The following is a 22568-nucleotide window of genomic DNA, read 5'->3' on the forward strand; positions in this document are numbered from 1 at the left end:
AAATCAGGTCCTTATGTTCACATTACAAAGCATTTCAGTATACAACATTCATTCTCAACACATCCGACCCTCTCCTCTGCTGTGTACCCTCTCCCCTTCTTAAGGCAACAAGACCTTTAATTAATACATTACATTACATTATATTATATTACATTACATTAATGTAAGGCAGCTCCAGAGGAAGGAAACTCCAGTGCTTTTTGCAGTGAAGCTATGGCAGCATCAGAAGCAAGCACACAGCTTGGGATTGATGACACCCTAGTGGGAATACAGCTGGGTACACTTGGGGGGGGGGGGAAGAAGAGTGAAGCAGAAACTTCAGTTTTAAAAGGCACAGAGAGAAAATTGCAGAGAGAAACTCAGATTTCAAAAACGTCCGGGCTCACACCGCTTCCAAGCATTGCATTGCCGGCCTTTACACACTCAGCCAGCTGAGGCCCTGCAGACAAACAAATAAGCAGAGTTAGCTAGGATTTATCAGTGCCCCTCACCTCACTGCAGCCTGTGCACAAGGAGCTTTCAAACAGGCTTTTTCTCCATTCTATGCCCTCCCCATGATGGAAAAATGGGGACATCCAACTCTGAGTTGGAGATGAAGAGTGTGTGCCTTCTGCATTAGCATTTGTTTGGAGAAAATCTCTATGGCGGGAGCTAGGGAGTAGCAAGCTATGCTGCCCAGACTGGAGCTCTAGTGGTGGGGCAAGATTTTTTCTTTTTAGTGTGGATGCTAAATTCACAAGAAAGAGGATCGGGCTGGACCCAAGTAGGGATCAAATAAAAGTTTAAATGAAGCATTGGTTGGACTGGGGAACAGAAGTGCTGTCTCATCTTCAAGCTTCAGCCTCTCCATCATTCTTCCTCACACCATCCTAAGCCCGCCCGCATCCAGCTGCCCACAACTCACCTGTGGTTGCATGGAGCCAGCTGAGAGCTTTAGCTTCCAGTAACTCCCACTCATCCTTCTGCTCCATGGCATTGATGTGGAGCCATAGGATGGCCAGCACTGTCGCCCACGCGTTCGGGGCCACCTGGTAGCGAGAATCAGGAGTCAAAAAAGAGAAACATTGGACCCTCATCACTCACTGGTCCTGCACATGCATGGCAATGCTTAAGCAAAATAAAACCATGGTTGAGTGTGACATGTTGGAACTATGGTTACAATTTAGCGACAACCCAGGTTATGAAGCCATGGTTTGAAGCAGGTTTGAAAACCATTGTTTACCTTACTGCTCATTCAAACATCATTTCTATGGAGGAAGCCATAGTTAAGGTAGTTTCTCCAACCTTTCTGCTTAAGATGAGAAATAAGCCTCTCCTGCATCTCATTCTACATGATCTCTATAGAGGGGCTTTTGCCTGGCAATCTAAACCCTATGGCTTCATATGTATGTATGTATGTATGTATGGCAGAAAATTATGGTTAGTGCTACCACATCCCCTTGTTATACGCCCCAAAATCATGGGTAGCCATTTATATCCACAGACATCCAGTCAGATTGCTGTTGCCACTCTGCTCCCAAGTAGATGCCACTGGTTCTGCCACAAAACCTACCTGGGCAGGTGATTTGCTTGAGATCTCAGCCTCACTCAGGCCTAGGATGCTGGCCAGGTCAGAATCAAGTGGCCAGGAGCCATCAGCATTCTGCAGAGATACCAGGTTCAAGAAAGGAGATTCCTCTTTCTTGGGGGTGGGCTCATCGTCCTCTGCAAAAGAGCCATTAAAAATATGATCAACTTTAAGGCAGCTAGTTTCAAAGTGAGTCAGCTGAAAGCAATCTCCCTTGAACAGCTGATACTGAGGAATAAAGAACAAGGGAGCTCCATTGCACTCGGTACACAGTTTGAAAGTTTTGTGAAACTCTCTGGCTGGAAGCAGAATGCTGGACCTTTCATCTGACACAGAAGTGTACTTCATATATTCTAAGGGCTTGAGGGGTTGACCACTTGGGCTTGCATGCTTGCTGGAAACAAGTACAGTTGCAGTATACTATGTTCTCATTATGTCCAGTTTCTATCAAAAGATGGGAGGAGGTATTCTGTACCAGCTGAAGCTTCTCAGCTCCTGTACAAAAGGCAACCCCACAGTGTGTAGAGAAGGCTTCAATCTCTGGGTTGCTGAGAAAAGCATGGATGGTACTTCCTTCATTGCACTGGCAGGACAAGTGCATTCCTTTCCATTAGTATACATAGGACAATAGCTGAGCCAATGGGCATATTGTTTCTGAGAGCTCATCCACACCTTGTTCTCCTTGCTGCTTTCCTCTGGGACAACTCATGGTTTAGTACTGAATCAGAACAAATGGAAACTGAGTTTTCCATGGATTGCTGTTTGTTCCGATTTACCACTAGAGAGTGGGTTTTCCGGGGAAAAGTGGCAGAACTGTTGCCTTTGTAGGAAGCACAGGACAAGCAGAAAACCGCTCAGACTCATGTTTTCCAGGCACGGGGCAAGCAGGAGTGTGGATGAACACTGACTCTCCCTCCTAACTAGACACCTTATCACCACCTGGCAGAGAAGCCCTCGTCCTGCGTTTAAGGAAATTCATCAACATCAACACTTCCGATATGTGTTGCTACATATCCGGATTTTCCCGACTTTCAAGCGATTCCCATCCAGACACTGCTTTTGATGGCCGAATCCTGGCAATGTTCAGGAAATTCCAGATGTATGGCAACCCTAACATAGCTTGTCTATTACAGGGGTGGCCAACTCCCGAGGGACTGCAATCTACTTTCAGAATTAAAAAACCTGACAGTGATCTCTGGTCAAAGTTGTTGAGCTTTTTTTGGAAGGGCTTTTTTTTTGGGGGGGGGGGACTTTAAGGGATTAGTTTCTCACCAAAACAACGCTATGAAAGCACTTTTCCATTACAGATATCAGGAGAAAATCCAGGCAGGGGCGAGGGGGCGGGGCTAGGTGCTCTTAGGCAAAAGCAAAGGGAAATGAGCCCGCAATCAACAGCCATCGACTGCAACCTCCCGGGGATCGACCTGTTGGACATCCCTGGTCTATTAGTTTGACAGATGTTTCCAGTTTCCACTGTTTCCAGTATCTGCCCTGCATCCATTCCATGAGGACTGACCACAAAGAGACTCCGAACATGAGGTTTCTTCAAGCTCATCCATGCAACAACCATAGCAAGGTTCGGGAGGACCTGGCATACTGCACATCATATACATAGGTGCTGCTGCTCCTACTCGTCTGTTGCTCATGCCAACTGAATGCATCACAGCAGGTCCACCAGGTGCTGAAAAGGGCAATAGATCTAGCAGGAAGAGAAAAGACATAGCTCATGTGATTTTTTTGGTTGCTACCTTCCAGGATATAGCAAGTTTATTTGTATCCTCCCAGTCCTCCAACAAGCTCAGGGTTGTCTAGACCTTGACAGCAACTGCAATGAAAGCCCACCTCTCTTACAACAAGTGTGCGGTGGGGAAGCTGAAAAAAGTTCCAAAAGAATAGTTCAGACTTCAGAACAAAAGATTTGTTGTCTATCTACTCCTATCTTTACACTGGCCTAGGAGCACACTCCTCCATCTCTTGAACATCTATATCTTACTATCTGCATTAAAATGTAAGGCTGTCACCATGCAGTCCCCATTAGAGGATTTGCAGTGCCTCATCACCATCCTGGATTTGCATGGAGTCAGGGTGGGGTAGGGGAGCAAAGGAGAAGACAGGATAAGCAACACCAGTGGCTATTGCACAGGGGCGAGAAGGCATGAATACTAACGGGGGAAAGTGGTTCTAAATAACAGAGGTTTGAGTGAAGCAGGGATGGAGAATAACTGAAAGGAAAAATGTTATTTTAAACAATGGCAGAAGTTTGAGTAGCATGAAGGGATTGTCTGCTATGGGACAGGGGCCTTGGTGTTAAGACATCAAGCTGCAGTTTAAAACAAGGTTTGAGTACAGTGAGAAGGGGCAGAAGGGAGAAGGGAAAGGCTCTGCTCTGTATAGCACCCATCTGTTATTTCCTCTTGTTAAAACTTAAAAAAATAAAACCCTCAGTGCTCCTCCATCCCTGCTTTACTCAAACATCTAAGGGAGGTATGAAGGGTGGTGGCCTTTTCAATGGTGGCCCCCTCATTTATTGAATGCTCACCCCAGGGAGGCATAACTATCACTAGCTGTTCGTAGGTGCCAGAGAAAAACATTCTTATTCATTGAGGCCAATGGATCTTAATTTTAGTGAGGTGTGTGGTAGAGCTGGATGTGAATTTTTAGCTGTATTGTTCTTGTTTTTAAAGTTGCTTTGAGTTTCATGTTTGGAGAAAAACAGCTGATAAATAATGATAATAACGATGATAATTTTGTGTGCAAAATGCTAAACAACTGATGATTTGAAAGGGAACTGATTTGAAACTGATCACAGTACAGTGGTACCTCGGGTTAAGAACTTAATTCGTTCTGGAGGTCCGTTCTTAACCTGAAACTGTTCTTAACCTGAGGTACCACTTTAGATAATGGGGCCTCCTGCTGCCGCCCTGCGATTTCTGTTCTCCTCCTGAAGTACCTCTTAACCCGAGGTACTATTTCTGGGTTAGAAGAGTCTGTAACCTGAAGCGTCTGTAACCGGAGGTACCACTGTATTTGAAATGAGCTCCCTGAAAGCACAATCAAATCAGCTCCTGGTCATCTGGACAGGTTGTGCTAGATGGCACTAAATAGATGTGATGGCATTCAACCAAACTCTCCCTTAGTGACCAGGGCTCTCCCACAATACATCTCCTTGAACTTACACGGATGGGGAACGTCTCGGCGGGTGAGGGGCCCTTGAAGTGGCGTGCCCAGCTCTGTGTTAATTCCCACATAGGCAGTCTGTGAACACACCACCCCTGAACTCAGGCTCGTCTCCAGAGCCAGGCGTTGTTTTTCCTTTTCCTTCTCCCCGACCCCCTCCAGTTCCTGCAGGAGGGCCTGAGCTGCCAGACGGTGAACAGGGAGCCTGCAGAGAGGGAAAACAGGGAGCATGGAGAGAAATGCTGGGACCATTTGGCATGCTGTAAACCCCTTAATATATTCTATAATCCAGATTTGCCAATGGACAGGGAAGACTGGATTGGGATGGCCAACTCGCTTGTGAATCAGAGGAGAGCATTCCACAAACTGGGGGCCACGAAAGAAAAGGTCTGTTCTCGTGTTGCCACCTTCTGGATCTCTCATGAAGGAGGCACATAAAAAAAGGGTGTCAGAAGGTAATCTCAGAGTCCAGGCCGGTTCATATGGAAAGCGGAGGTCCCTGAGGTATTGTGGTCCTGAGCTGTTTAAAGCTTTATAGGTCAAAATCAGCACTTTGAATTGGGCCTGGGAAGTAAATTGGTAGCCAGTGCAGTAAGACCAGAATCAGTGTAATATGGTCAAACCGTCTTGCCATAGTGAATTCTGCACTAGCTGATTTTTAAAACTGTGTCTGTTTTAAAGTAAGGCTGTGAAATTTTCTTGGTTTTCTTGTTTTATCTTTTGTAAACTGCTTGGAGGGTTGCTGTTGTTTTTGTTTTTTACAATCAAGTAGTGTATAAATTAAATTAAGCAAGCAAACAAATAGTAAGATGAGAGCTTTCCAAGTCAGCCTGTAATTACACAAAGCACATCGTGTTTGTCAAAAGCTATGGAGTGGAGGGCAGAGGCAATATAATAGGAGAAGTCTTACCTGTCACTCTCCTGAGCCTGGAGTGAGAACTTCATTGTTTCTTTGAAAGTCTGGTCTTGGAACTGGTACTGAAGAACAACAGTCCCTTCATTGGAGCCTGAAGACTGGAGCAGAAGAGAAAGCGTCAGAACTGGGAAAGGGCAAGAAGCCTTTGGAACAATACCTTCTGCCATTAAAAACCACAAATAAAGTCAAGTTTTGGTATTCAGGATAGGAGAGAGGCATTATTCAGTAGTTAAGGTCCTGGTGGTCATTGCTTACCTGATGCTGCCCACGGATCTGGGCATAAATGAGGCAGCGCTGCCCCTGGAAGATGACCTGTGGGCCTGACCCCACAAGCTCAGCCTTCAGACCAGGAGGCAAGTCCCAGCTCAGAGAGATCCTGGTCACGGCTGGCTGCAGGGCCTTCTTCAAAGACTGCAGGGCCTATGGGAAAGCAAGAATTTTGCAATGACATTAGGAGAATATCAAAGTTCCTGTTTAACTATCGCTTAAAAATAAGTTTCTATGTGAGATTGTTTTGAAACTGTGTGTGAACAGTGCTTGCAAAGGAGTCAGGAGAGGGGCTGGTGAAGATGCCATCTTTGTTTCTCCAAAAGCCACTGAACATAGAACAGAAACCCACTGGACAGACTCTGAGCAGTGCAATGACCCTGCCACATAGGGAACGCTAAAAAAGAATGGAATTGATAAGGAGACAAGAGATGCTATGAGAAACCAATTTCTTTATTCCAGCAGAAACTATGGCATTGAGATGGTGTGATGGACAGGAATTGGGTCTACTTGTGACCCAACGACCAGTGTCAGTTGGGGAGTAGATCAGCCAATTGGGAGAGAGAAAGAATGGAATTTAAGTTTGAAACTGACAGTTACTGTCAGAAATTGTTCAGGCAGGGATTGCCTAAGGGTTAGATAGGGACCTGGGTTTAGAGATTAGGGGCTTTCTGTCTGGGTGGGCAGAAGGGGTTTCTGGCTCTCTGAGCAGGCTCACGATAGGGCTTATCTGTTAGAGAGAACAGATTGCTTTCAGTAGCTTTCAGTTGAACCTTCTCTGCCCACAGACAATCTATGTGATGGGCGGGGTATAAATAATAGAATTATTATTCTTGTTATTATGGATAGGGGAAAACAATGGCCATCCTAGAAATGATTACTCTGTCCAGTGACAGATTGAAAGTGTTAAGGCAGTTATTAACCATCTTTGAAACAAAGTATTGTACCTTGCAAAGGAAACCACTAAGCTACAACAACCCCTTTGTATAGAAACCACTAGGCCCTTCTACACTCGCCATTTTGTGGGTAGATTCAACAGCATACTGGCAGATTCAGGTTGCACAATTGTGGTTGATTTGTGTAACAAACTCACTTCCTCCCTAAATGATTGGATTTCTTGCAATAAGGAAAACAACAGGAAAACACACTGGAAAGCGTGAAGTAGCAATGGCTTGATGCAACGGTCATCCAACCTCCCCATTAGAAGGAAGGTTCAACCAAAAGGAAACTGGAGGCAACCTATGTTGCTTTTTCGCAATGTGTTTTCTAAATGTCCCATAAAGAAACTCCAGCTGTAACTCTAGCTGGGCACTGCTAGCTGTGTAAGGTTTCAACATGCAGTCTAGGAGGAGAGTAGAAGGCTGAGCAAATGATCAATCCAAGGTGCAGCCCTTATGACAACGCCTTATGAATTTGGGCTTCATGGATGCTTTGCAGAAGTAAGAAAATGTGCTATTTTGGTGAGGAGGGAGCTGGGATTCCATGCTCTGATGGCAGGGAGGGATCTAGCAGTGTCCCTACAGCTCAGGAGAGACTGGTAAGGACAGGCAGCAGAGGAATGTGGAGCTCCTGAGCCTCACCTTGGCCTGCATGCGTTCTTTGCCTGTGATGAATTCAGCACTGCCTCCGGCCGCACGGGCAATTCCTTTGATGAGGGCTGTGGAGGCCCCTTCGCCAATGCCAAAGGAGAAGCACCTGTCAGAGAAAGAGGAGGTGAACCTATGCCAGGTGCAGAGAGCTGTGAGAAGCTGGTTTTCCTTTCCCTTGCCTTACCTGTGGGAACTGCTGTGACGTCGAACTTCAGCAATGACCTCATCTGTATTAAATACCTCTCCATCCGTGAACACAAAGAGCTAGAGAGAGAGAGGGAGGGAGGGAGGACAGAGAGGTATCAGAACCTATCCTATTCCTCCTTTAAAGTCCATTTTCAGGGCCCGGCTGGATACAAATCCTACATGTAAACAGGGAAAACCAGCCTCACTAACAGCGACCCCCTCCATAGTGCAGCTGACCCCAGTAGCGCACACCATCGGTGCCAATCAACTGCTTGCAATGAAACAATCAGGGGCTCCTGGTAGCTTCTATGTAGCTACATCTTATGATGTCAGATATGGGTCAGTTGGGCATGATATTGGGAGCCAAATTATGGCAAGGCTGGGTGGAATGAGATGCACCGGTTGAGGGTTCCTTCACCCCTGCCATAAAGGAAACTTCTGAGATCAGGCAAAAGAAATCTCATTTCAGTAACTCTATTCCCAGGCCAGCCCTGAATACAGGAGAACAATGCCAATAACTACAGGACTCAATACCTGGCGAGGATACCCTTCTCGGCATGGCTGGTTGTAAATGGCCTGCAGCGGCTGCAGAATCTCTGTACCCCCCAAATCGGCTTGCAGCTCCTTCACCCGTTGGAGGGACTTGGACATGGTCTCCTGGGTGTATTCTACACTCTGCCTGTAGAGAGTTTCAGAGAGTCAAGGAGGCAAAGGACCTATTTTCCTCCCAAGCTCAGCCAGCTCCCCACCAGGCTTTTTTTTTTAACCTCCCACAACACTCTACGTTTCCACCAGAACCAGCTGTTTAATTGCTCCCCTAAAACTCACCCACTCAGATGCATACCCTTCCTCTCATCCGTCAGTACTCAGACTGTGCTATGCTTCATCAAAGTTAGAGAAAAGCTATGTTTACTCTGCAGCTAACAAGGAGGAAGAGAAACAGCAGGACTTAGGAGAGAGGAAGATTTGAGGTAGCCAGAGAGGAGGATAGAATTTCTAGCGGTCCAGGATATACTGCTTTGCAGATGAAGTTTAGAAGGCAGCTTGCGAAAACATCCCTTCTGATTGGGAGAATTTTTTTCAATTCCTTGGTTAAATCTCTTGGGGTGCGCGTGATTAATCATTCTCATTGACATCAAAAGATCAAGTAATGTATCTAACACCCTGCTTTATTCTTTACCAGTGGCCAAACATATAAACAGGTGGAAAGTAAAAGGTCTGTGACAGTACACTCACGGGTAGAATGAGTCATAGGTGGATCCAAACCCATAGATGTTGAAATAACATCCCAGAGGAAGACTCTTCAGCAGGAGAATCAGGGTCTCCTAAAATAAGATAAAAGATGGAAGCTACCATGGATATCCCAACTCACCATTTGCAAAGGGCTGGATTAGATGACCCTTAGGGTCCCTGACAACTCCCCAGTTCTATTTTTTTATATAATCTTTATTTATAGTTTTCAGTTATGCGAGTATCTCCACAATTCACGAATTCCAAAACTTTAAACCTTAAATCCCAAGAGACACTGTCAAATGCCAACTTTATAATTCTATGATTACAGGCCTTCTCACAAGGATCCACCCACCTCCAGGCTTCCATTATCCTGCCTTTTCCAAAGCACAGCACCGTCCCTCCCTATGCATCCAAACACGTGGGTACCTTGGCGCTCTGAATGCGCATAGGTGAATCAGGTGAATCAGAGCTATACTCGGTGTTGCACTCCATGCTGCCAGAGCGATCCAGCAGGAAGAGGAATTCTCCAGTTGCCTTCTGGCTTGGCTTTGGGGCAGGGACGCTGGGGTACAGAGTAAGCAGGAGAGCCGGGTCCCCCATCAGCGAGGCTGTGTTTCATTGGAAAACAGTAGATCCAATAGGCATTTGGCAATATCCCCTCTTTCTTTCTTTTTTAATATAATTTTTATTTGCATTTTTAATAAAGAAACAAAAAACCCCCCACACATCCCACATCTCCTTCCCTCCACCCACCAATTATACAACTTCCATAATAATCACAACATACAACTAAATACCTAGTGACTCCCCCTTCTACCCTTTTCCTGGTTTATTTACTGTTCTACTAAATCACATATTCCAAATTTTTAATCTTCAAATTTCTTCCTCTGTTAATTTCTATTAGCTCTTATTCTGCTCCGTCTCGCCGTTCTGGCTTGGGAACGCCGTTCTGGCTTGGAAAGCACCCCGCTGCCCTGCAGAGGCTTTGCGCACAGCCATCCCCAAGCTAGAAGAGTGAGACAGAGCGCTCTGCAGCGCTCCGTCTCCCTGTTCTGGCTTTGGGCTTAGCCGCGCAGCCTGCATTCGCTCTATAGGATGCATACACATTTCCCCTTAATTTTTGGAGGGGAAAAAGTGTGTCCTGTAGAGCGAAAAATACGGTACCTTATTTAATTAATTGTAAATTGCTTCCCAGAATTCCCTGATTACTTTACAACATTTGCCTTTTTCTTTTTTAAACATTTTTGCTAGTTTGGCAGGTGTTAAGTACCATCTATGGGTCATTTTTGTCGTATTTTCTTTTAATACTTAACACACCGTACAGTTCATATTTACTGTCCATAAATTCTCCCATAGAACATAATTAATATTATGACTCACATCCAGTCCTTTCACCTCTCAGCACCCTTTTGAGTTTCTGCCCCCATGTCCTCTGTTGCCTTAGGCTTTGCTCACCTGGGGCAGCCCCAGCCTTCCCAGCCTCTAGGAGGGCGCTGGGCTTGTGAACATCCTCGTAATATATCAGCAGCTCCACATCTCTGTCAAATTGGTGCCCTTCAGCCAAGGAGACCTTTGGGGTGGCAAAAAGAAGCAGAGCTTGACTGCTGGGCAGAGTTTAAACCACCCACCTCTAAAGAGCTCCCACATATATTTATTTGTGCAACACATTTTAAAACATTGTTATCAATCGAGATCTTTAATTCTAAAATAGTGTGTCATGAGAGATCACTGAGGTTACAATAATCTATTAAAGAACAGATGGTGGAATAAGTATTGGGTAGAGACAGCTGCCTGCTTTTACTCATGCAGGGAAAGTTCTTCTTTCCTTTACTTTCAAATCTTCTCAATGTTGGTTTCAAAGAGACCATTCAGTGACTCCCACTACAGACAAAGAGTAAAAAAACACCTTTCCCATCCTAAGGGGAATGCTGGGACGTGTGGTTTGTGGTGAGTTTGGCTCTTCAGGTCAACAGTGAAGGCCAGAACCTAGGCTAAAGAGGAAGACCAGCTTGTGAGGAAGTGGGGAATATAGAAGGATGTATTCCTTCAAGCTTGGGAGACAACATGGGAGTAGCAGACCAGGCAAAAGTGGCCAAGGCAGCCATTGTCAACTTCTCTTTGTACATTAGGAACCAAAGCTAGAGATCTCACAATATATATGCATGTATGTGTGCACAAAGATGTATCCATCACAAACTTAAGTAAGATTAAGTTTGTAAAGTAGAACTTGAAAAAAGTAATATATTAAGAATATTAAGGATGAAACACCAAAGACGCAATGTTAATAAGAACTCAAAGATTAAGGGATGACGAGTATTGAGGGAGGGAAGTCACACAGGCGTATTATTTGTTTTCTTTGTATGGTTATTATTTTGTATTTTGCATTTTTGATTGATCAGATTGGAATTATATATATATATAAAACAAAGATGCAGGGATGCGTCGATCACATGGTCGGCGGTTCGAATCCCCGCCGTCGTTCGGTCCCAGCACCTGCCAACCTAGCAGTTCGAAAGCACCTCTGGGTGCAAGTAGATAAATAGGGACCGCTTACCAGCGGGAAGGTAAACAGCGTTCCGTGTGCTGCGCTGGCTCACCAGATGCAGCTTGTCACGCTGGCCACATGACCCGGAAGTGTCTGTGGACAGCGCTGGCTCCCGGCCTATAGAGTGAGATGAGCGCACAACCCTAGAGTCTGGCAAGACTGGCCCGTACGGGCAGGGGTACCTTTACCTTTTTATAACAAAGATGCATCCATCACAGTTCAAGAGCACAGTTCAGCCAGGCAAAAACACACAAAATGGTCACCAAACTGCAGTTCCCAGTCCGCTTTTCAAAGCTTGAAACATGGGTCGCGGGGGAAGATGCCTGCAGCTTGTGTTCTTAAGCCACAGGAATGTACTCAAGGATCAGGCCTTCTCTTCCCCTTTTATTTGCACTGTAAGGCTTGTGTTCGATCCCTTGGTTACACTACAGTGCAGTTTGCTTATGCATATAGCAAGTTAACGCTTGCATCCACTGAGGTTATCACCCCAAGCACAGTAAGAGTGGGTGGGAATTTCTGCTTAAAGACAAGTGGCCAGACTTACTGAGCTAGCCTTGTCACATGACAACAAAAGAAAGGGCTACACCCTGCCATAGCATGGCCCACCTGACCCAGATCTCCTCATCCTGCCCTCAAGAGCACCATACCATGTTGTGTATTTTCATGTTTTTATTCATTAAAATTCTATCCTACCCTTTCCCCCAAAAGGAGCTGAGGGCATGAAATGAAGCAACAATGCAATATTAGAAAAATAAAGAACACTTAAAAGCATTAACAGCATCTAAAACCAGTTATATACCCCTGTAGCAAGCAACTCTAAATGTTAATCGCAAGGAAGACTTGATGCACCTCACCAGAGAGGAAATTCCATAAATGGGGAACCACCACCCAAAACACTTTGTCATGGGTCAGAGTGATGACGTCACCAACAGGGCCGACAGCAGCACCTGAGGTAGTCCATATTGGGCAAGATGCTCTTTTAGGTACATGGGTCCTAAGCTGTGAAGAACTTTGTATGCTAATACTGACACTTTGAATTAGGCTCGGGGGCGCACTGACAGTCAGTGACTTACACATTATTATTAAAAGGTGCACTTATAGTACATATATTCAGATTATTGGTTCATCATGAGCTCATTCAGGATTCAAGGCCACACCATTATACACGTTGTTTAAAAATAAAACCAGCCATGTAAGGCCAAAGAAAGAGCCAGTGGTATTGAAGGAAAGTCATATTCAGACAAACAAAAACAATACTGTTTCCTGCCAAATGGTGGACTCAGTCAGAATTGCCCCCTGCTCACAGCTCCCACCTCACAAACTGCAAGGATGGGGAGCGAGATTCCAAACAGGGCTTGTAGTGGTGTGGCAAGGCCACCTGAAGAAGGTATAACAGGTATACCATTGTGCCTCATATGCTACCATGTCCCTTAATACTGCTTAATGTGAATGCTAAGAGTGCCCAAATGCTAATAATCAAATGCTGTGTCTCTCTCTTGCTGCTGTGCCTGCAGAAAGCAGAAAGCTGCGTTTGCAATCTGTAAAGAACATTCCTCGTGCTCATGCGATGGTCACCATGACCTGACAAAGCAGGATGTCCGAAGTTGGATACTTTCCATTTTACGCAGATGACTGATAACAAAAAGGGGGTTTTTGGCTTTGCCTGCCAAAAGGGATTTTTTTAGCTTGCTTGCTGATAATAAGGTAGAAGCAATTAGTAACATCCTGAATACATATATGGAAAAAGCAGAATAATATTTAAATGGATCTTTAAAAGCAGTGATCTTTATATGGACATAGGATTATTTAGGAAGGGTTGTGACCAAGCTCATTGGTTTGATTTTGCTGCAGTTTATGAATATGTAATGTTTATGTAATGTAATGTTTAATGCTGTTTGGAAAAAGGTATATAAACCCAAAGCCCCAGAGCTCCACACCCAGTCTTTGGAAACCATTCTGCTGGGTCTTATTGCTGCCAGCAATAAAACTTTACTTTCTTTTTCTCCATTGCTGTGTCTGTGATACCTTGAAGGTATCAGATATTCATTTAACCCTTCGCAACAGTAGTTGCAAGAGTCAAACGCTCCCCTTCCCAAGCCATGGCCCCAATCCAGCTTACTCTTCCCTTTCCTGATTTTTGTTTACAAAAGAAAACCTGTCGTGCGAGGCTACGTATGTACAATGGCACATCTACGTCAGCCATTAGACCTAACCACAGATTTCGTGTACAGTTTCCAGTAGAGAATGAAAGGAAACAAATACACCCCTTTTCAGAAGCTGTTCCGTTCACTATCGCACCTGGGCAATTGTATGGTCTTCTGCCCTGTAGCACAAGGGCTCAAGGGTGCATTTGGACTCCACACGGTTGATGCCATAAGGCGATTCCAGTGTAGCACTGAGGCTGAGGGTGTAAGGAAGCGTCCCCTTGGGCACTCGTGGTATGCTCTTGGTGACATTGCCCCCTTCTGAACCTGCAGACGAGAGAACAAGAGTGTCATGGGTTATGGAACACAGTGGGCAAGCTCTCATGAGGAAAATGTTGCAAAAACAACATTAGCTACCATTACATGATATGGTGCTATAGCACACAAGGGAGGAAGAATTAGGCTGCTGGAAGTGTCATCATGAAGTGGGAACACAGCCGGGATAAGAGTGACACTACACTTTGGCTTAGTCTACATATGCAGCAGAATGAAGATTCAGAATCCCGAGAGAGTACTGTATAACTTCAGGCAGCCAGTCTGAATGTTCTTCCCCATTTATTTATTTATCTATCCATCCATTATAATTTTTAAGAGGCTTGTACATGAAAGAGAAACGTTGACAGATGAAGCCCAGCTGGGGATGAAGTACAAATTTTACTATATGGTCAAAGACCTGGTAAAACAACTTAAAACACCGAAATCATGCAGCTTCTAAAACACAGAGTTAAAATATATGGTGACCTCTATAAACCAAGACACCACAAATACAGTGGTACCACAGGTAAAGTACTTAATTCGTTCCGGAGGTCTGTTCTTAACCTGAAGCACCACTTTAGCTAACGAGGCCTCCCGTTGCTTCACTGCCGGAGCCTGATTTCTGTTCTTATCCTGAAGCAAAGTTCTTAACCTGAAGCACTATTTCTGGGATAGACGAGTGTGTAACCTGAAGTGTATGTAACCTGAAGCATATGTAACCCGAGGTACCACTGTAATTGTAACAAAACACATTCATGGGTCTTTACAGCAGGAAAGAGGAATCTAGCACGTTTCTGCTATTATTTTTTGTGTGTCAGCCAATTAGGAGGTCAAACCCAATTCAAAGGCCTTTCCTGGGTAATTTGGTAGGATGGGAGTAAAAAATAACTTGTCTCATCTTTATACAAGTTGCATACAAAGCAGCATATTAGTATTCCTAATGTTCCAAATCCACAGAGCTTAGGAATACCAAAGCAGCATTGCAAGAGGCTTGTATGTGGGGCCAGTTAGTGTGTTTGGGGGTGCAGGTGCTTACCCTGAGGTGCATAGCGGGGGTTGAGGACAGCGGGCAGGACAAAGCGGATGGCCCCATCGGGCTCCGGAGCCAAGGCCTGGACATAGGAGAGCTTCAGCGTGGCCTCCCCATCGGGAGGGAGGTTACCCAGGCTGCAGGTGAAAATGTCGCTGGTGTTTTCTTCTCTTCCAAGCAGGAAAGCCTGCCGGCCTTCACTCAAGGCATCCTCATATTCCTGCTCTGCCTGCATTGGGTGGTGAAGAGAAGAGAAGAACATCAGGAGTGAGGAAGGCAAGGACACAGGCAGGTGTGGTTCCAAGAAAGGATTCCCATTTAAAAACAGCTGTCGACCAATTGGTTACCTACGAGTGAAGCTTCCATGCTTTTGTAACTTTACCTTGTGAAAGTAAATTATAAGCACTGTAGTATCTACACTGTGACTTTAGAATTCATACATTAGGTTAAAATTACACCAAGCTGCAGCAGAAGAGGCCAGGAAGCCAGGCTCCCCACTACAGCAACTGGATGTTGTTAGCCACTCTTTCTTTTAAGCACAACATGTGAGCTCAAAATCTGCTTGTAGGCACAGAGTCCTATTTAGGGAAGCCTCCGCCTCCCTTCTCAAACTGGCCACCCAATGCCAAAGGCCCTGATTCTCCTCAGACCTTCCATACCTGTTTCTTCTCTCGGATCTGGGCCTCAATCCGTGTCCCACCAATCAGGCCCTCGAAGGCATACACGGCGGCTTCATCATCCAGCGGGAAGACAAACACGACCTCCACTGGGGACTTCTCCTCATTGTGGTAGCGAAGCTCAGACACCACGTCAGCCACAAAGCCTCGAACCACCACATCCACAGAGATGCTCTTCAAGGGCACTGGGGCAAGGAAAGAACAAGGAAGGCTCAATGTCTGACCCTGTGTATACTTTGGAGAAACCCTCTCCAGTCATCTTGGCTCCCAATGCCAGGCCAGCCAGTTATTTAGGACACCTGAACCTACATCATCACATACCCTAAACTAGAAAGCTGTATATTGGCAATTTAGACTTCTGGCTGCTTTGCACCTGCTTAGCTGAATAACCAAATGCAGGTAACTTACCAGGTTCCTCAGACTTTGTGATAAGGCCACAGATAATCATGACTGATGACGACGATGATCTTTGTGAAAGAATTGGGTCCCAACAATTCAGTGCAACTGTAGAAAACAAAGAATTTTTTGGCTAAAGCAACGGAGAGTTCAAGTGAGCGAAGCTGACCCTCTATCAGAAAATTGCTGGGTGTAATTAGGAAAAAATGATTAATAAGCAATGAAGATATGATAGAATACAGGTTGCCAAGGTTAAAGAGCGGGTGGGAGTTGAGTGTTTATCCCAAGGAACTAAAGACGGAAAGAGTTCAAGTGAGCGAATTGGACCCTCTTATTATTTCAATATGGCCATTTTTATACTGTACCAGCACAAAATACCTCAAAAATTGTACGGAAACTTAAAACATTATAATGCTGTTGGATGAAAGAGAATGCTGTATACAATTCTGGAAAAAAATGGTACAAATGTTTAGCCTTTAGTGGTACACAAATAAGCAAAGGCTTTTGTTGTGGATTCATTACGTGGGAATAAGCATTCTTGTTGGTTCTTGCAAACACTATCATCATCTGTCCTAACACTAATCTTGTTTCTCAAGACTCTGGTCCTTATGTAGCCAAAATGGGACCCTCTGTGCTCAAAAGGGAGGTGTCAACAGATGCAAGGGAAGCTCAAGGTTTGCAGAAGTTCAAAACACCAAGCTTTTTAGAGGAGAGAGTGCTTGGGGGAAAGACTCTACCCTTCCACCCAATAAAGACTTGAGTGGCTATCAATCCTGTAAGAGGACTCAGTTCCAACCAGTTAGCCAGGATCAGAATTCCACACTCTATAACATTTTATGGCCAATTTCACTTACAGATTGCAAGCCACATTTTATGCAATGTGCATCTCAGTTCTCATTTAAAGGTAAAGGACCCCTGACAGTCGCAAACAACTCTGGGGTTGCGGTGCTCATCTCGCTTTACTGGCCGAGGGAGCCGGCGTACAGCTTCTGTTGGAAAAACGTCCTGGGAAGGCTGCCAACTTCCCAAGTCTTCGGAGCGTCTCTCCAGTGGTCCTCTCTGGTTGTAAATCTTCTTCAGTCCAGAGAGACTGGTAATAAGCGACCCCTCTCTCCTAAAAAGAGCACGCCAGTCTTCTGACATATCATAGCAGAAGAAAGACTCAACCGTAGTTCTAAAACTACTTTATTTACAGTCTTATATACAGAGACTCCATCAGTATGTCTGTGCTCTCTGAACACCAGTACAGAACCTACGACACACACAGAAGTGAAACCAACCTCCAACAGTACTCAGGAACGAAGAGATAATACAGACTTCCTTTCTCACGTTCTCTTAAGACACTCACATGATGTATACAATCATAGTACCACTTGCTGAAGCAGCTCGGATAGATAAAAATCCTAACAGCTTCCGGGTCATGTGGCTTAGTCATGTGACTAAGCCGCTTCTGGTAAATCACAGCAGTGCACGGAAATGGCGTTTACCTTCCCGCTGGCGTTTACCTATTTATCTACTTGCACTTTGACGTGCTTTCGAACTGTTAGGTTGGCAGGAGCTGGGACCGAGCAACGGGAGCTCACCCCATCGCGGAGATTCGAACCACCAACCTTCTGATCAGCAAGCCCTAGGCTCAGTGGTTTAGACCCAGCGCCACGCACATTCTCATTTACCTCTCTTTAAACACATGACTATGAGTCTAGGGAAGGTTAAAGGACCTCAAGGGGTTACAGTGAGAATCTGTGTTTATTGAGATTTCTTGCCTGCTCCCTGGAGGGGCCAGTAGTATTTGCACTGGATTACAGCGAGTGTTGGGAAATGCCTTCCAATTTGCACTGCACAAGGAAGGGTAGGGCTTGGGGTCAGCTACAGAACAGTGCAAATCACTACTCCAAATCACTACTCCATAATGCAAAACCACAGGCACGCCTCTTGACTACTGAGTCACCCTTGAGATCAATGCGACAGAATTAACTGTTCCATAGAACAGCTGGTTCAAAAGTGTTTAGGTTCCTGGGTGGAGCTGCAACAAACACTCCCCACCCTTAGTCAAGATATACTTTTGCCCAGGCAGGGTACTGTGGCACCTAAAGGAGAAAACCGCATAAGCAGAAATTGGTGCAGCTGCAGTCTCTCCCTGGCCATTTTTTTTTTATAAAAAAGCTAATAACTTGCTGTCTTTTTATGGCACACAAATCCGCTGCCTGAGGTGCCTGCCTCACTCTGCCTAATGGTAGGGCCACTCTGCAACTTTTTCCCCACCCACTACAGGGCACAGGTATCTAACCCTGGTTGTACTACAGGAAAAACATCCACAAGCCCAGGAGAGGAAGAAGAGGCCAAGAAGAATTTCTGAAGTTCTGAAGTCTCACCCGACTACATCACAGTCCCAAAACATCTCTTCACAACAGCAGCAGCAACACAGAATGCACCTCTGAGCACACGCAGAGTGCCTGTTGGTGCAACCAGCTTTCTCAGGCTCCGGAATTAGGACGCAGAGTTTTAGGATGAGATTACCAGGCTTCTAGGCAGAGTTGTTCACACACGCTACATTTAGAAAAAAAAACGGGAGGAGAGAGATCAGACCTACCAACCACTTTCTCAATACAGTGGTGCCTCGGGTTAAGTACTTAATTCGTTCCGGAGGTCCACACTTAACATGAAACTGTTCTTAACCTGAAGCACCACTTTAGCTAATGGGGCCTCCTGCTGCTGCTGCGCTGGCGGAGTACGATTTCTGTTCTCATCCTGAAGCAAAGTTCTTAACCTGAAGCACTATTTCTGGGTTAGCGGAGTCTGTAACCTGAAGCGTATGTAACCCGAGGTACCACTGTATTGCAGGAAGGGAGATTCCTAGTGGCAGAAGGCAATCGCTGGCTGTAATAAGGCAAAAAGGCTCAAGAAGCAATAAAGATATGATAGAATATTGATCGCCAGGGTTAAAGAGCGGGTGAGTGGTGAGTGTTTATTCGGAGGGAACAAAGATGCGGGAAGGTGGGAAGCAAAAGGGGATTTGAGTCCCAAACAGATCCAGACGCAAATACTTAAGGTAACGGGAATCCAGATAATCTAGTCGGGGCTGAATTTTTGTCTACATGAAAGAGAGAGCGAGAGTGCTATGCTATGAGGATGCGGTAGAGACGAGCCCATTCAGAAATCAAACGCAGTAAATCATTTTCTTACCTCAAAGCGCCAGCAGACTTCGATGGACGTCCTTCCCCCTCGACTTGCTCTGCAAACAGCGGAGCTAAACCGAAAGTAAACCTTTCTGAGCTGACTGCAGAGGGACTTCCCGTTACTCCCGCCCCCAGCCAGGGAGTGTCCACAAATTCCTTACTAGATACTGGTGCGATTTTTTCTATTCCATCTTTAGGCCATTAATCTTAAAGTCATGGTGTCCTCTTGTTTTTGTTGTAATCAAAAACTGCTACCTTTCCCTTATGGGGTACACACGAGCCCTGTCCTTTGTAGGTTCTTCATCGGTAGGAGAAAATAACAGAGGCCAACCAGAGAATATTGAGAAGCAAAGCAGCTAGTAAGCCTGACCTTTATTAAAGCTGTTGCAACAGGGTGCTCCTCCCATACGCAGGAGAGAGGAGGAGGACTTGCAATATTAGAACGTGGATTAAAGATGGTGTCGTTAGAGGAAGCATCGATTTGAGCTCTGTGTCAGTTGTGCGGTTTTTATTAGTTTTCACTAGTTTTATCAGCTTTTTATCAGCTTTTATCAGTTCTAGTATTTTATTGCTCTGTATCTTTTTCTTAGGACGCGGGTGGCGCTGTGGGTAAAAGCCTCAGCGCCTAGGGCTTGCTGACTGAAAGGTCGGCGGTTCGAATCCCCGCGGCGGGGTGCACTCCCGTTGTTTGGTCCCAGTGCCTGCCAACCTAGCAGTTCGAAAGCACTCTTGGGTGCAAGTAGATAAATAGGGACCGCTTACTAGCGGGAAGGTAAACGGTGTTTCCGTGTGCGGCTCTGGCTCGCCAGAGCAGCGATGTCATGCTGGCCACGTGACCCAGAAGTGTCTCTGGACAGCGCTGGCCCCTGGCCTCTTGAGTGAGATGGGCGCACAACCCTAGAGTCTGTCAAGACTGGCCCGTACGGGCAGGGGTACCTTTACCTTTACCTATCTTTTTCTTAATTATTATAATCACAAGTTTAAGCTAAAAGTTTTAGAGAAAGCCCTGGAAAGTCTTGGAGAAAGCCTTAATTAGCTCCAGCTCTACTCAATCTACCAACTACTTATCTGCAGGAGAGGAGATCAATCCTCTAATCGTGGAAAGACACCGAGTTTCCTGATTTACAGCTAAAAATAGTAGCAGCTGCATCTCCGTGAAAATGTCTAGGAAAAAGAAGTGATTAGCTTCATCGCCACCAAGTGAGCCCATAGCAGAAGTGCAAGCAGAGCAAACTGGATGATTTCGTAAGAGCCCAGAATCCAGAACCTACCACATCAAACAGAGTTCATTCCCATGTGGGGACGCTTAATGGGTGGAGACCACCCAGGGGAGAACGCTGAGATGAGCGCCCATGAACCATCTCATGAACTACTATCCGAGAGGGCACCACTCTATGTGGAAATACTCGCGGACCACTGCCTGCTGACTGCAAGAACAGTGGAGGAAATTAACACCAAGGTAACATCACTCCTGGCTGAGTTGGTGCTTTTGGGGGCTAGAAATAGCACCCTCAATACTAAAGAGACTGACTGTAGCGTTGCCCTCCAAGACCACTGTGCACAGGGGTGTAACCGGTCTGGATCCGACAACGAGAGACTACTAATAGCAAAAGTAACAAAAGTGAAAGTAGGGGCTGGATCCTACAAAACACCCAAGTAGCTCTCGATATACAGTATATCCTTTCAACGGTATGCTGCCTTACTGGAAATCAATCGCTAGTGTGAAGAGAAACCTTAAGCTTTTACTAAATATCCAGTGCGACAATCTGATTGTGATAAACCTGCTTTGCACGGACTTCCAACACACCAGACTCATGCTGACCTTTTACGACTGGACTACTCCTAAAAAGCTCCTGAAATATAGGGCCCTCTTACAGGACTATAATATTGAGTTGAGGCGAGTTTTTAAAAACACAGAACGAAAACAACTACTGCCAAATTTGCCGTATTGCTGGACTGACCCCAGGCAATCAATGCCCTCTTTGTCGGAGGGCACTTGGCATAGTCCTGTGGTTCATTCGGCAGAGCCGTTAAGGATGGATATGTGTGATGCATCCAGCCGTAATACTCCCTTGGAGAGGAAAACTTCAGAGCAAAAAGGCCAGTTGCATAAAGAACGCCAGCCCAATCTAGATAAGTCAAAGACAGGATACTCCAGTAGCCCCTTGTTTGATCTCAAAATTCACCATCCATTACCCCGGCTGGAACCCAATCAGCCATTGCCAAGTGATGCTCCTCCCAAGGGAAACATGACACACAGACAAACAGAGACAGATCTAATTGTCTTCGATGAAGACCCCCCCCCCCCAATTACCTTAGCAAATGACAGCAGGGTCCACGGATTAATAACCGAGTCCCAGAGGTAGTGGAGGAAATACATCAGGAAACGTCCAGGGCTTCAAGTGATAGCCAACCTTCTGACATGCACCTAGATTGACTTTATGCCATGGCTGGGAACCTGGTGCAAAATTTCTCTCTGCAGTTGTTATCGTGGAATGTGGCAGGGTGGTTTTCTAAGACCTTACGTAGACTTTTGAATTGCCTGCCCTGGAGTCCAAGAGTCAAGCCCACCCCCAGGAACATCATACATACATTACAGAAGGGGTGTATCCCAAGACCACCCCCCAATACATCAAAGAAGGGGAGGACTACAACAGAAATCTGAGTGCGTTGTTTTTATCCTGTCTGCCAGGTTACCTGATTGGATTACCTGGGCATCCTGGCCACTCTTTTGTCATGATAACGGTACTCAATTATTGAATCCAGGTCACAGGTCACAGGCTCACCCTATTCATATCTTAACTGTGCCCTTGAGACAGGATTTGTGAGCAGAGACAATGAGGCTTCCCATTTCCTTTGACCTTGCAGAGAAATATTTGAGGTCAATTTGGAAGAGACAAATGGTTTCAGGACTTTGTCTGTGGGTCTCAGACATGTGGTCTATACATTTATGTATGTGCTTGCTTGGTACATTTATGAACATCTATTTTATATTTATAAGACCTTAAAATTCTTATAACATTTTCATAAACACTGTTGGAACACTTGATGACCCCACTGGCCATCTATTTTATGTGATTCCCAGGAAACCAAATTTAATATGGGTCTAGCAGAGAAATACTCAACTAGTGTTTTCCCAGTCCTACCATTCTTGAGATCATTTGAGCATGTAGGCAGTGTTGGTGGCCAAGCTATTTTGATTGCTGGGCAAGGCTAACTACTTTTTAAAAGATGTGACTATAATATTTAAAATTAACTGCCATATATATACACACACATCTCCAATCAACTCTATAATCCATTTCATATATATATATTTATTCAAAATTGAACCAAGTGACACTCCAGAA

General features: G+C 45.3%; 1 protein-coding gene across 3 annotated transcripts; it reads right to left on the bottom strand.

Moving 5' to 3' along the window:
• Positions 1–115: 115 nt before the first annotated feature.
• On the bottom strand, positions 116–19590 carry LOC310663468 (von Willebrand factor A domain-containing protein 5A-like). Of its 3 annotated transcripts, none has more exons than XR_014504508.1 (18): positions 19226–19368; positions 16055–16150; positions 15629–15831; positions 14976–15198; positions 13779–13951; positions 10391–10505; positions 9362–9543; positions 8939–9027; positions 8237–8381; positions 7701–7780; positions 7508–7622; positions 5916–6080; positions 5655–5758; positions 4744–4949; positions 2578–3266; positions 1553–2387; positions 905–1028; positions 116–439 (listed from the first exon to the last, which is right to left on the bottom strand). XR_014504508.1 is itself a non-coding variant. In XM_083411314.1 (18 exons), the coding sequence occupies exons 2-18, from the start codon at positions 16092–16094 to the stop codon at positions 360–362; spliced, it is 2379 nt and encodes a 792-aa protein (XP_083267440.1). In that variant the 5' UTR covers positions 16095–16150; positions 19226–19590; the 3' UTR covers positions 116–359. The 3 variants fall into 3 exon arrangements, 2 of the variants coding, with proteins under 2 accessions (XP_083267440.1, XP_083267439.1); XM_083411314.1 differs by having other exon boundaries at positions 1553–1704; positions 3084–3266; positions 19226–19590; XM_083411313.1 differs by having other exon boundaries at positions 1553–1704; positions 3084–3266; positions 10316–10505.
• Positions 19591–22568: the final 2978 nt, after the last annotated feature.

The sequence above is a fragment of the Podarcis tiliguerta genome, assembly GCF_965153285.1.
Source record: "Podarcis tiliguerta genome assembly, chromosome: 13".
NCBI classification, from domain to species: Eukaryota; Metazoa; Chordata; class Lepidosauria; order Squamata; family Lacertidae; genus Podarcis; species Podarcis tiliguerta.